A 15,618-nucleotide genomic window follows, 5' to 3' on the forward strand; every position below is an offset into this window, starting at 1 on the left:
TACAATATCAATCGATTAAAACGAGGTGACTGAACGATCGACCGTTTCGAATCAGCCAGCAGCGGTAGCAAACGCAACGCAACAACGCAAACGGTGCGCGGTAGCAATCGATCGATATTACAAAAGTTATAGTAAATTGCTTTGGTTCGTTTGTTCATGGATGGTAGCGTAGGGCAACGTAGAGGAGCAGCTTGTGGTGTGGTATGGTGTGGTGTGACCCGTGCCGCACCTTTTCAAATGGGAAAACAACATAAACTGCCAATCTTGGTATCCAGTATCGAGAGTCTAGCCAGCGCAGTTTGGCATATCATTCGGATTGCGGAAAAGTGAAAGTAATCGAGCCGATTTGTAATGTAAGCTGTTGCTGCGCTCTGGCAGACAAGACAAGTATTAGTGTTCTAGGCGGTACCATGATTCATAAATTTTCAATGGCAGCCGGGGAAACTATGCTACATGCACGTGGAATTGAATTTAAAGTGAGGTGTTTAATGCCGCAGATAGCTTACAGCTAGATTCCTAATTTATTATAAAATTTAAAATTACTTTTACGCATAAATTATTTGTCGAAACTTTAGCGATGTTCCGATATGAATCTGCACACAACAGGTAATCAAATTATCAGCAAATATCCAGCTAATTTGCATAAATCACGCATATATTTCCAGCGTAGTTGTTCGCGATATTCACCAAAGCAATTAGCTTCCAATTATCACAATAAAACGATGCGTAATTGAGCTCCGGCAGATAAGGCTATACTGTCATTTCAACGGTAATGGATTTCATACACGACATTCCGCCAAGGTTAGGTATTTGTCTAACACAATAGTCCAATATACGGCAAACACCCTACGTACAGGCGCTACCACATTTCGATTAGCTTGCAATCGTAGAGATTTACTACTGTTTTATTAGGTAGCGGTAAAAGCGTAGGCGAAGCAGCAACCGAGAGCGAAATGCGTGAGCTTCTTCAATCTGAAAATTCCTTTTTCCAATATGAGTGAAACGCACGATTATTGGTAGCTACGCCACTGATGCACCCAGCACCCAGCGTGATGAACGCCAGGGCCGGATAATTAGAGAACCCATTAATAACTGTTCAACAGAAGGTCAGCCAGCCTTGAACTGGGGGTTCTTTGTTGCCTTGCTTAGGCTAGGTACAGCACTAAAACCGATTAACATTTTGCATTACGAGCGTTAGAAGTTCGATTAGACAACTTTCCATCTAAAACGAGTGAAAAACAAGAACATGTAGCTAGAACATGGAAAAACTCTGACTGTGTGGTTGCTTGATACGAAGAACGAGCGTGTGCTGGTGTTACTGCCATGAACTGATATTGGAGTAATACTATTCGGTGAGCATTTACTACACTTTTTTTTCAAATTGGAAAACGTGCAAAGAACTTGCAAAATCTGATGCAGAGAAGGCTCGATATCTCCCAAAAAATATTACTATCAAATACAACAATTTCTATAGGTAGTTGCACAAAAAACCCTTTAGAAATCAGAGCGCAATGTTAAAGTTCGGCAAGTCACATGAACCTGCGCTACCGGTGGTAGTCATGAATGGGAAAAAGTGCCCATTTACAATATTCACAATAAAAGTACGTTTTTTTTTTCATTCAAAGCATGCTCGCGAAGTTAATAATTACAGTGTATCTCTGGCATCTGGCATCCCGAGGGAATGCTGTCCTACACCTACGCCACTACTGGCAAACATGTCTGTAAACTACAGTCGAAGTCGATTCGCCGCTGCAACAAAGCGAGAAGAGCACTCCAACTTTTACCATGGGTAGTTATATGCTAATAAATTGTACCTTTACTACATATACAAGCAAGCATTCTGGACGAGGCAGACGAGCGAATTCATCGCAGCACAATTATGCGCTGAATTGCAATTTTGCATCTATTGTGTATGAGAGTGTAAACAGCATTCTTTTTCCCGCGGGAAGGCCACTCGGCACAAGTGTTCCTCCTCATACATAGTACTAGGCAGACGTCATTACAACCCCCCACAGCCAAGCTTGGGCTTGGTCTCCCATCGCAGTTAGACCTATAATCAACCACAGAGCTTTTAGTTTATATAAAACACAGCACTAATCAGCACCGTAAAATAGTATCCATCTTATCTAAAGTGTTACACCTTTGTCGCACACATAAAACTCATGGATTGTGTACGTGACCGTATCTTTAATCTGATGAAAAACTAGGTTATCCTTACCGAGAGGTGCGTTTTGGTATCTTTTTTTTTGTGCACTAAAAACGCGCTGTACCATCTCGTGAAATGCATTGTTGCGATTGCGGAACTGGGTTAGAAGAGGCAGCATTGGAGAAGACGTTTGATGCGCCGCATAATCCGCATGATACCCTACTAACTGACTGACTGACTGACTGGCTGAGTTGAGCTGAGCTGAGAAGAAGAACTCGTCATACCCATAACCACAACACGTAGCCGTTCAGATAAATCATGACAGCAGCAACGTGTAGCTGTAGGCAAGCACGCGAGAGCTGCCATTGCACTGCTACATGCTACATCATCTGATCAGATATGGTGCGAGGCTGCGAGGCTGTGAGGCTGGAATTTCGCTATCTAGCGCATATGGCGTGGGTGTGACTGACGGTAGCGCATCTTGTTTGCTCAGAATTCAGCTGAATTGCACCGATTGTTAGTGGGAAAGTTTTTTTCCAAATCGAAATCAACAGTCTCGATCGACGGTTCGATGGGTTTGCGGATTGTCGATGCATGAAGCGAAAGGCATATTATTTGTGTCGTTCATATCGAACGGATGAATGCAAGTCATATATGTATTTATTGTTTATCGAAATCGGTAATTAGATATCGGTTGGATATGTAAGAACTGACGAGTCGTAGACCTAAACAATGGGGAAAGATATTTGGGCTTGTTTTGAATATTGTACAACTTTTTACACAGCCTTAGCAGAATTGGAAAAACGCAGCAGCAACGAAATTTAAGCAAAACCAACAAATTACTAATTAGATTATTATCTTCGCAAAGAAAAAATTTTGATTCAAAATCGCGCTTCCGAATCATACCTTGTTTTAGCCACACCATACTTAAAATTAGTTGAAGCATTGTGTTAAACTTTTTGATGCAAATATAATTTAAAAAATGAAATTTCAAATATGCCTGATTGATGGCATCTGTGTTTCCATGTTCATGTTCAGCATGTTCAATTCGACCACGGCTAGTCCAACATAAGTGGGAAATGGCCTTCGCAACGTCCCTTGTAATGTACTAAATTCGAGCATCTTTAAATTTTCCGGCTAGAGCATACTTGAAACTACAGAAAACAGATGGCATTTCCACAATTACACTAAAAGAAGTGCGATTGGGAAACCCCCAGGGGAAACCCCACTAAGAATGATATTTAACTAATCGTTGATACAGGCAACGTTTCCTGATTGTTGGATAACGTCGGTCTTGTTTCCTGTGTTCAAAAAAGGAAACACTCACCATTTAGTAAATTATCAAGGAATAACTTCTTTCTCCACCGGATCAACACTGTTTGAAATTCTAGTTGCGAATGTCCTGCAACGTTACATTTCTCTATGGAACACTATGGCTTCTACTCTGGTAGATCAACAACAAAAAACTTACTTCAGTTTACACTACAGCCCATGGGAAGTAGCGTGTAGGTAGGCACTATTGTTACTGACTTAAACGCTGCGTTTGATCGTGTCAATCGCTCCATCCTTTGGCTAAAATTGAGCGTCTTGGTGCTTCATTAAATTGTACTGAGTGGTTGAAATCTTAAATCATTGACCGCCCGATCTGTGCCAAATTTGAGAATTTTGAATGAAACAGCTTCCGTAGCTCCTCTGGTGTTCCTCAAGGCAGTAACCTAGGACTGCTGCTGTTTTCACTATTTTTCTTAATCATATTGGTTTCATCATTCCGCTTGGCCTTAAACTATTTCGTGCTGAACGAAGTATGATGGGCTGCATTGTGCTGCAACGCTTGCTGGACTCTTTCTCTGGCTAAGTTCATACGTACGTTACGCTCTTTACCTTGGCGTAATCCGAACCAGTTGCTCAAGACTTATATTGAATTTAAATATACTTTCCAGAAAGCTGAGATTTACGGGACTTTTTGCAGACTGCATTCCATTGTACTGAGTACAGTCAAAACAAACTACTTCGAACTATTTGACTTCAATATGGGTCATTTCATCTCAAACGTACACAAAAATCGCAAAAATTGATCAATCCCCCTAGCAGTGGCGCTACTTCCTTTTTTACAGATTTTCAAAAAAAGTCATTTTTCTGATTTAAATGTATCTGAAACAGTTTGATGTGAAGACATGCCAATATACTTTTTCTATGGGTTTTGGGTAGCATTGGGCGATACTGCAAAAAGCATCGATATTCGAATATCGATACAATTTTTGTAAAGGTATCGACCCGTTGAAATATCGGGCGGCAAGTATCGATACCAGTGGTATCGATATCGGTATCGATACACTGACAGGGTGCAACGAAAACCACACTTTTGTTTATTATTTAGCTTAATTTTTTAGAAAATTATATGCGTGTGCTTTTACTACTGTTGATACTCTTTCGTTCTCATACGATATCTCGTTAGGAACGAAATAATAGCTGATGTCGGACTGGTCAGGCCTGCGGTTTTAAACTCTTTTGACCGGAAACTGCAACGAATTGCTCAGGATTGCTACAAAATTTATTAGAAAATCTAGTGGAATGATGGAAATGAAAAATAAATTTTAAAAATCGGACAAAAAGTACAAATCCGTTTTCTTAAGTCGACCGTAAACCTTCTCAAGTAAACTTAAGTAAACCGACTTTTTGCCAGATTGATCGGTCACCGCACCGGCTTTGCAAGTGAAAAACCGGCCGGGCCGACCAGAAATCGACCACTCAGCCAAGCGCTTGCAAATGCTTTTATATTTTGCGTACGGTTTATGCTCCTTGATCGAAATAACTTACGAAGGGAAAAGTAGACCTGACTTAGCTAGAATGCGTCGTTGAATCTGCTTACTCGTATGATTGACGGCGGTTGCCAGAGATCCCTAATTTATGAATTCATCAACCCCTTCCAGTTCATCTCCGTCAAAAGTCTTTTCATGCACTCAGGGTTTCTTCACTTAACAACGCAGTTGCGGCTTCATTGACGGTCTAGCGTATCCAACCACATCCATCTTCGAGTGCCAAGACAGCTACCTCCATTGAGGAAAGCAGAGCTTCACTCAGCAACTTGCGAGTTGTCTAATTAATCGCATTTGAAATTAATTCTAAAATCGGAGCTGGAATTGCCCTTGAAATTTTACTTAAAATTGAACCTGAAATTAAACTTGATATTGAACTTGAAATGGGAACTGAAATTTAACTTAGAATTGAGCATGGCATTATGCTTAAAATTGAACTTCAAATTGATATTGATGATCAAATGATATTGGACTTTCCCGTAAAAATGATGTTTGCCTCGAATTCGGTTGGTACCAGGCGCAGAGGTACGCAGCGTGCTTGACGGTTAGACCAAATGGAGCAAGTCCTGGAAAGTGTGGGACATTCGAGAAATTGGAGGCGGACGGCCATGAATCGAGTTTGTTGGCGGAACATTGTTATGCAGGTGAAATCCTAATGGACATCGCATTAGGATAAGTAAAGTATTTTAGTTTCTCTAGCATTTACAATAAAGGTATTTATCGATACAAATATCGTCGTTTTAGCATCGATACTGGCCGGTATCGGGACGCTCAGTATCGATCCAAAATATCGATATATCGGCTCAAAAGTATCGATTTTTTCGATACAGATGCAGTATCGCCCAATGCTAGTTTTGGGCCGCGCAATCGAATGATGTTATCAGTTTTTATTTAATTTGTTAACATCATTCATTTTTTTGCAATTTAAAATGAAAAATGCGAATATCTCAAAACACCCCCAATTTTATTTTCAAATAAATATGCTCAACATGTTCGCCAGAAAATTCTACGTAAGAATCACTTAACTAGAAAAACAATATTGGTAGTTTGGGAGATATGGCGTTTTGAATATCTTAGGCATGCGTAATTCTATCTGAATTGTTAGTGAAAGAACCTTTAAACACGTCTACCTGAAGCTTCAGGACATTTTCATGACAAAATAATGTATTTTAATGAAAAAGAAGCATTTTCAACATAGAATCGGCATAATAAATTTTGAAGTTCTGGATACTTTTGTATACCCGAGCAGGAGCGAAGAGCAAAATAATATTAAAACTATACCAAACTAAGGTATAATACTATATTTTGTTATTGAATAGATATGGAGATACATTGATAACACATTTTATTATTGAGTAGATATTTAAAACATTGTAAGATGAGTTTAATAACTGATTTTGTTATCATATCTTATTGTGATCTTAAAATGACATTGGATATATTTCATAAAATTTTTTTTATTAATTAAAGGGATTTTAAATTATAAATATTTTATAAAATAATTTTTTAATAAGTCATGTGCATGTTGTTGTTACTCTCAAGCCAGTTGGACAGAACGAAAACCAGTCCACTGGTGAAGGCTAAATAACTGATATGAATGTGGCGTAGATACTAGAAGAATGCGTCAGACGATAGCTGAAGAGTAGTAGGCTGAAACGTTACGCGATATATTCATCAGTTTCATTATTTCACCGAAAATTTTCAACTAAACCTGAAGATAGTGATTTTACGGTGACTTAAAATCAAAAAAAAATATAAGTGATCTTATGTAAAATTTTCCGGCGAATCTCATGGTACACACCCCTTCCCTAATTGTCATCGGAAAGTATTAGGTTTTGCTAATATTGTTAGAAATAGGGGAAAATCAGCAAAACTTGGTACCCAATAAACCATCTGGTTTGTAGGTATATATCGATTGCAACTGCGAAATACATCATATCTGAACGAAAAAATTACATTTCACACCAGATAAGAACATATAAGTGCCAAAGTGGAGGCAATATACGTCCGAAAATTTTGACAATTATTTATAATTCTATCTTGCATTTTATACAGCGGTTTTTATAACACGCAACTTAATACTCCTGGATATATGATTAAGATATAACTCAATATTGCAATCATCTATACTGCTTTATAATTCACAGTCATGAGTTGTATATGAGGACAGGCACGACTACAAAACAATGTATTGTTTAGTTTATTTTGACATATTCTGATCATTATACAATTCCAATATAAAATTGACATGAAAACGAATTAAGGTGAACTTTCTATTACGATGTTGTGTTATCTGGGTACTTTCCAATGACAATTAGGGAACGTTTGGGCACCACGCGATTCGCCGGAAAATTTTACATAAGATCGCTTATATTTTATAAGGTGCCAGGCCATAGCTGAATTCCACTCGTTTTTGGGCTAGTTTTTCCCGTAGTGCAATAAAGTGTTAATAAAGCCATTTTCAAGTTTCGAATAATCCCGGGAGTGAAATACCACATTAGTCGACATAACAATGCATTATATTGCTCAAATAACTAGCACACTTAAATAATAAAAATTTAAAAATTTGTTCGAAACTGTTGCTTTTTTTAAAATATATACAAAAGTATCCAGAACATCAAAATTTATAATACCGATTCTATGTTAAAAATGTATCTTTTTCATTAAAATACATTGTTTAATCATGAAAATGTCCGGAAGCTTCAGGTAGACGTGTTTAAACGTTCTTTCACTAACAATTCAGATAGAATTACGCATGCCCCAGATATTCAAAACGCCATATCTCCCAAACTACCAATATTGTTTTTTCTAGTTAAGTGATTCTTATGTAGAATTTTCTGGCGAACATTTTGAGCATATTTATTTGAAAATAAAATTGGGGGTGCTTTGAGATATTCACACTTTTCATTTTAAATTGCAAAAAAATAAATGATGTTAACAAATTAAATAAAAACTGATAACATGATTCGATTGCGCGGCCAAAACCCCATAGAAAAAGTATATTGGCATGTCTTCACATCAAACTGTTTCAGAGATATTTAAATCAGAAAAATTTTTTGGTCAGAAAAAAAATTAAATAAAATACCACAATTACAAGCAAGCAAGCACAGAAGATACGGAATTTATAGCGAATATATTAAAGTAACGTTTCAACCTTCTTCTTCTTGTACCAGTCGAGAGCCGGGATGGCTCTTGCCGTATCAAGAATTCCTCTCCACTGTACTCGATCCAGAGCTGCTCGTCGGCAATTCGTTGCACATCCCGACACACGGTTGACCGGTTGTTCTCTCTACGGGCATGAAACATGGACAATGCTCGAGGAGGACCTGCGAGTGCTCGGAGTTTTCGAACGACGAGTGCTAAGAACGATCTTCGGCGGCGTACAGGAGAACGGAGTATGGAGGCGGAGGATGAACCATGAACTCGCACAGCTCTATGGCGAACCCAGTATCCAAAAGGTGGCTAAAGCTGGACGGATACGATGGGCAGGGCATGTTGCAAGAATGCCGGACAACTACCCTGCAAAGATGATGTTACCCTCAAATCCGGTAGGAACAAGACGACCAGGAGCGCAGCGAGCAAGATGGTTAGACCAGGTGAAGCGAGATATAACGGATAGTACTCGGTGTCCGAGGAATTGGAGAGCGGTAGCCCTCAACCTAGTTACATGCAGAAACTTTGTTCAACAAGCTTTGTCTTAGGACGACACGCCGCCTAAGAAGAAGGAGAAGATGAAGATCCCGGCACACGTGAGCCATCTAGCGCGTTGGGCCTATTCCTCGTGCCGTTGGGGTTCTTGAAGAGAACGGATTGCACTGCACAGTCGTCTGGCATCCTGGCGACGTGGTCGGCACACCGTAGTCTCCCAACTTTCGCCAGGTGTACGATGGGAATTTCTCAAAAAAGTGCCTGCAACCGGTGGTTAATACACCTACGTCACTCTTCGGTATCCGTTTGTAGTCCGCCAAAAATAGTCCGCAACACCTTTCGTTCAAATACGGTAAGATTTTTATGCCAATTTGTAGAATAACATTTACTGAATATCTAAGCGCATTTTGGTCTTAATAAAGCGCTATTAAATTTGAGTTATAGTCGTCAGAAATGATTAAGTTACTGCGAATATCTAAGGCCCATTTTTTATTGTCGTGTCTGTGTTGTTTAAATTTCCGGCAGGCCGAAGGCGCCTGTAAGATACAAACCATAACAATTAAAAGCAATCCCTCAAATAACTCAATGATTCGTGCGTCGATGCCCACCGTAATTTGTTTTAGTTGCGCAATTGACAATTAAGCTGATTTTTGGGTTTATCAAAGGCTTATTGTCTAGCAAAACCCAGCTATAACTATTTGAAGAAACCTGAGAAATTGCTATGAGCAAATAACACAACCCAAGGGCCTATTCGGTGGACTGCTGTACTTCAACAGCAGGACAAAAGAGAGTTAGATGATTCATGTGTCGGTGCTTGAAAAACGTTGCCTACATACCGACTCATTGAAGATAGTTGGTTTTGCAGTGACAACAGGTTGCTTCTGGCACTAGTGTACATTACAATCGTCCATATACAAAACCACCAGAAGCACGTGGTTGTCACTCAAAAACTCAACACGCTAGACGCGTTCCAGGCGCATCTGCCTCGCACCTTTGTATAAGTGTAAATGATGATTTGTATGAAATTAACAACAAGATGAATTTGCTGCAAGTGAATGAAAATTTATAAATCAATTCATATCAGAGTGAAATTTTTGTTTTCCTCCGTGATTAAAAGAAGTAGAATTGCTCTGTGATAGGATGCTAGATGGCTATTGGTCTTCGTCTACTTTTCCGACATAGGCACAAAAAACCAGCATTTTAACCCATTTTGGGGCAAATCACATACTTGGCGTCAATATCATGTATTGTCCCTTCGTAATCGACAAAACACAACGTGAGAAAACCACTTTTTTCAGATACAAAAGTCCTCTTGGTTTTACTATTCGCTATGAATATGACGAAGAGCATCAGCAGCAGCAGATTCCTAGATGTAAAAACTAGACTAGGAGTGAAAATAGGCGTGCAAAAATCGAAATCTTTACGGACAGCCAGGCTGCACTACTGGCTCTCAAGTCCATTAAATGTGCATCCAAATTAGTTTGGGAGTGCAGCGTAACTTTAAAGGAGCTCTCCCGCCAGAACAAAGTTTCATTATTTTCGATGCCTAGACACTGCGAAATCGAGGCTTGTTGACAGCCTAGCCTAGATTCCGAACCGTTTCTGGGTACCTCCATATCCGCTGTCAAACGCGAATTACTGACCTGGGTAAAGCTAGAAATAGCAACCAGTTGATATCAAGCGCAGGGCTGTAGACAAGCTAAACAGTTTATTTACCCAGATCCTGCAGTAGTTAAAAAACTACCTTTATAAACCTTAACGCGTAGTGAACAATCGTAGCGTAGGGACTCCTCATCGGACATTTTTCCTCTCTTAACCATTGAAAGAGAATTGCCAAGGTCATAATGCCATTTGCCGCTTGTGCAACTTAGAACTAGAAAGTTCAGCGCACTTGGTCTGGTCCTGTGGAGCTCTTCCGTCTTCCAGGTACAGCTTCTGTGGAAGCAACCTATTAGCTCCATACTCTGGATGGAAACTCTAACCCAAAAAGGTCATTGGTTTTATTAACCAGATAGTACCTAATTGGGGCACAGTCTTACATCCTAGCTCAACTCCTTCAATAGGTATGAGCAATTCGTAAATTGTGCACAACAATCGGGGCCAACTACAAAAAACAATCCTCGTGGCATTTTGGAACCCAATGCCCTTCTGGCATGCAAAAAAAATATATGAAAGCTAGATGAACCACGAGCTGCAGGAACTACTTGGAGCGATCCACATCGTACACCTAGCGAAAGTCAGAAGGTTACAGTAGGTCGACCACTTCGTTAGGATGCCCGACGAGTGTGGAGCAACACCTGTTCTTTTCAGAAACCCTACTGGTACCAGGAATAGCAGCGTCTAAGCTGCTAGACGGCTCGACCAGCTCAAAGCTGACATGTGGACCTGGACGGGACCAGGATTGAGTACAATGGAGACTAGTTCTTGATACAGCATGATCCACCCCGGTACTAAGCTGCTAGAGGAGGGGGAGTGTATTTGATAAGATTCAAGTAACGCAACCACGTTTCCTCAGAGAATTAGTCAGTCCAACTAGTAAGAATCATATCTTTATAAGAAATTAATTGCACTTCTGTCATTTTTTGGCGAATTTGAAAATTGGTTAAGTATAAATGCCGTGAAGTAGGAGATGAATTTAAAGTATTGATCATAATTGCATTGATGTTCCTGACGATTGAATTAACCCAAGCTAAGCTAATAGAACATGAATAGAATGAATAAAACAGTTTGCATTGCTTTTCTCGTGATAATCTTATGGTTTGCTCTAACTCTTTTGTTCATATGGCCTAATATAGCCTCAATGGGTTACGCGACGTTTAACTTACGGACAAAAGGCATACGGAAGTTAGGTATACGAACTTTAGACATATGGACATTAGGCCTAATCGATGATAGGCGTAATGGATGATAGGCATAATTACAGAGACTACAGATTACAGAGGCGACAAGGCACTCAAAAACCGCTAAATTTTGAATCAAAACGGAGAGTTACCTCCATTTCTGATTATTATATTTATTATTTAATATTTATTATAATCTATAGTCTCTGTAGGCATAATGGACCGCAGGTATAACGGACGATAGGCATGATGGACGTTTGGCATAATTTACAAAATATCGCTTTCCTTTAAATACGCATTTGAGCCAATCATAACCCATTTAACAGAAATTCATTTGGTGTAATGGTGTTTGGCATATTGTGGTTTGCTATAAAAACATTGGCATAAACATAAGCGACCATTTGACAGAAAAACGTTTGGTATAACGACCTTTCGGCATAATGCTGTAAAAAATATTTTATGTCCTTTCATAGATGATTGAGCCCACGAATTTTTCCGGCGATCTGTCGTCGGAAATGACGACCACTGCGGGGGCTACTCGAACTGTTTAGGTTTATACGCTTTCCTAGGCTGACTTGATTTAAATGGTAGGTACTAGTTGAATTTTCTGCATCAAAAATAAGAAGAAGAGAACGAAAACAATCAATCTGTCACTGAGCTGGCTTCTCTCTCAGGTATTAATCTAACAGTACAAACGCCTTATTCTCTCTCTAACCAAAACCAGGTTCCTGACGTAGGTAATCCGACTCACTCTATATGCAATGCTATTTTAAACTGAGTCGATTGGACCACTTTCAAACTAACGGCGGATAATCCAACGTCTATTATGCCTGCCATACATTACGCTTTACGCCCATTATGCCTATTGTCCATTATGCCTATCATCCGTTACGCCTATCGTGGTTCATTATGCCGAATGGATTTATGCCAAAGGTCCATAAGGATTGCTGATGTGCGACTGTAACTAGCGAGCCACACGCCGTGGCGGGTGTTGCGGTTATAATCTCAGATTATAGCTTGGTTCGATCCATGCACCTTCCAGCATTGGACAAAAGGTAGGAGTTAAACCGACTACTTGTTAAGCGTAGCTTACAATACCCCCTCCCCCCTCCTCACCTTTACGCTCTTTCCCTTCCTTCACCAAAAAATTTTCATTTCTTTCCCCTATCGTCCCTTTATCTATTGTAGAACCACCGTTTCAAAAAAATATTAAATTTCTTGGTTTCATATTTATGGCATGCAACAATATATAAAATATATATACTAAGTATTCCATAGACAAAGATTCTCCCTCGGGCTATCAACGTTAAAAAAATCACCTACCTTTGACATATTTTCATCTATATTAATTCCGGTCCTTCAATTACTTCGGTGCCTAGCTCCTCCGCTTCAATATACACTACGAAAACTTCGCGCACGTCACCTGTGGATCTCGGAGTTCAACAGCCTCACTCACAGTCTGCTGTCATTCACGCGCGATTCCCACCGGATTTGCACTATTTCGAGAGCAGTTACAATTTGTTTTCTTTCCAGCTCCGACTGACACTGCCGAGTTGCCGGAACCGCCGATATGGACCCATACACGCCAGCCACATTAGCTGATTACTATTTGGTTCCCTCTCCTTTCACTCGTCTTGGGATCTCTTCGGCTGCTGTCATTTACTATTTAGCTCGAGAAGCACACCGAAATCGAACAATGGCTAGGCAATTTTGCACCCCAATCAACCGCTACAACCGTGGGCGCCACTTTTCCTTTTCTTCACCAACCATAAACCAGGGCGGCTTAATTAGTTTCCGTTTGCGACTAATTTCAGATAATTTCAATATTTGTTTCAAGATTTTCACTTTTTTCCGTTCACAGCTGCACACGTTAAAATGAATCGTATTCGTATTTGTATAACAGACAGTGCTCACTTTTTTCCGTAAAATTCCCACCCATCGGTGGTGAGACCAATCACATTTACCACGAAGTTAAAAGAGCATCTCTGCTGGCTGATACATTCAATTATAAACTAGCAAAAGTACATGCCTAATTTAATGTTGACTTGTTCCGCACGGTTCGGAATTCGAGGATTGATAGATCGATCGATCGCACAACAATACGTTTCCAATGCGACTGATGATGTTCACAACACAATGCTCGAGCACCGAAAATTGCTACTCATCAGTTGTTGTTACGACCGTCGGTGTCGATATCGTCGAGACAACATCCACTTTCTTACATGTATACTCGGTTGTGCTATCTCACTCGCACGCACAGCTAGCAACCACACGTAATCCCGAAGACCACGTCGATCGATCCGAGCACATCATGAGCAGCACTTTTTTAATCACCGCCAAACCCTCCACCAAACACTCGGCGGCACCGTTTTGGGTCCAGCCAGTCCAGTCAGTCTGCCGGTGGTCTTTCCAGCGAAAAAAAAAGAAATGTAATGGATTTTCTTTCCTTTCTATTGTGCTTTCTGCCGAGCCAGCCACAGTGGAAACTCACTGCCACACAATCGATTTTTCGTTTCACTTGCCCTCTCGACGACGACGACGACGACGTCGGCAAATAGGTGAGGTACCGTACCGTCACGAGCCAAACCAATCAAGAAGTAATCAACGACTGTCAGTTAGTTGTTTCGGTTACTCTGTGTTACTCCCTTTCGGTACTATTTACTGCGCTGGAAACCTTTGTGTCATCAGTTCTTATCACTGCTTCGGTGGCGTATAATGAATGTCATCTACTTGCATACATGTAACACACGAATTCTGTTTCAGATCTGTGCCGGTTTCACGATTCCGATCTTCTCAGTTGTTGTTTGTGAACATTTCAGCTCTGTTTTATTTGTACAGTCTGACATGCTCTGAAAAAGAAAAAAACGAAACAAAACAACGGTAGCAATTAGTAGGATGCCATAAAAATCAGTATCTTCTGCAATCTGGAAGCCCCATACCTGTGCAAATCAACGTAAAGCTACATATTAGATCTACAAAATTCAATTTAATTTGCACTGAATAATGCAAGTTGTTTAGTTTTAGTTAATTACCTTTTCATTTTCAGCTGTTTTTCACAAAATAAACAACTTGAAAAAGAATATAATGTTTTCATGGTTTGCTATGAATGGAATGTACCTGGGAGTACTTCTCTGCAGCTTGCTGGTTTCATGATTATTTCCGACATTTTTCCCACAAGATAAGAAAAGCAAGGTCCAGCGCCTCTATGGCTCAAAGGTACACGGGTACCAGCGAGCCACACGCCCTGGCAGGTGTTGTGGGTTCAAATCCGGTTATAATCTCTGATTATAGCTTGGTTCGACCCATGCACCTCCCAGCATTGGACAAAAGATAGGAGTCACAACGACAACTTGTTAAGCGTAGCTACCTATTACCCTCCCCTCCCTTCCTTTCCACTCTTCCCCACCATTCTCAAAAAATCCTTCTTCATTACTTTCCCTTACCGTCCCTTCATCAATTGTAGAATCATCGTTTCAAAAAAGCATTATTTTTCCCATTTATAATAAAGACAGCCTTTAAACCTTGTTTTATAAATAGAACGTTTGTTTGAGCTAAGGATAAAGTTGCAATAATATTAACAACGTAAATACAAAAATAATGGAGTACTCAATTCAGAAAGATTGTAGATTGCATTCAGTTCTACAAATGTTTCATACATGACTTTTATCAAATTTGCTTCTATAAGGCAGTACAGTCAACTGAGCGCAGGTGGATGTATTTGAGAGCACCAAATTTGGTTTAAAATAATACTCTCCATAGTTTCTCCATAGTGTATGATTTTCTTCCAAAACATGGAAGGGTTCACATTAATAAATACAATTCTGATGTAAAAATCAATTTTTTAATGTAATTTTCATCTGGGATATTACCACAAACTATAGTTTGTGATATTACTGCTGCTTTATGTCTAAAACCAACTTTCAAAATTTTTCAACAAATATTGCATGAAAACGTGACGTGATGGACAGTTTTTATTATTTTTTCTGAATTCAGTGGACAAAAATCTATAAGAATCAGTTGAAAAATCCTAAGCAGTTTTTTTTGATGCAGACCTGCGTCGGATTGGCTTTGCGTCACGTCTGCAGTCAGTCTTCACAAAATTTGCAGTGTGGCTGGAGTTTCATCCTGGTGAAAGCCGTAATCTTCTTCACCATACATTCCCCGAACG

The 15,618-nt window shown here is 39.8% G+C and overlaps 1 protein-coding gene across 2 annotated transcripts in view; it reads right to left on the bottom strand.

Moving 5' to 3' along the window:
- Positions 1-15,618, bottom strand: part of LOC128743604 (serine-rich adhesin for platelets) — a 374,341-nt gene that overhangs the window by 353,044 nt on the left and 5,679 nt on the right. For both annotated transcript variants that reach the window (XM_053840207.1, XM_053840208.1), the window contains exon 2: positions 12,774-14,299. In XM_053840207.1, the coding sequence (XP_053696182.1) occupies positions 12,774-12,782 (9 nt within the window). In that variant the 5' untranslated portion in view covers positions 12,783-14,299. The remainder of the gene's footprint in view (positions 1-12,773; positions 14,300-15,618) is intronic.

The sequence above is a fragment of the Sabethes cyaneus genome, chromosome 3 (genome assembly GCF_943734655.1).
Source record: "Sabethes cyaneus chromosome 3, idSabCyanKW18_F2, whole genome shotgun sequence".
NCBI classification, from domain to species: Eukaryota; Metazoa; Arthropoda; class Insecta; order Diptera; family Culicidae; genus Sabethes; species Sabethes cyaneus.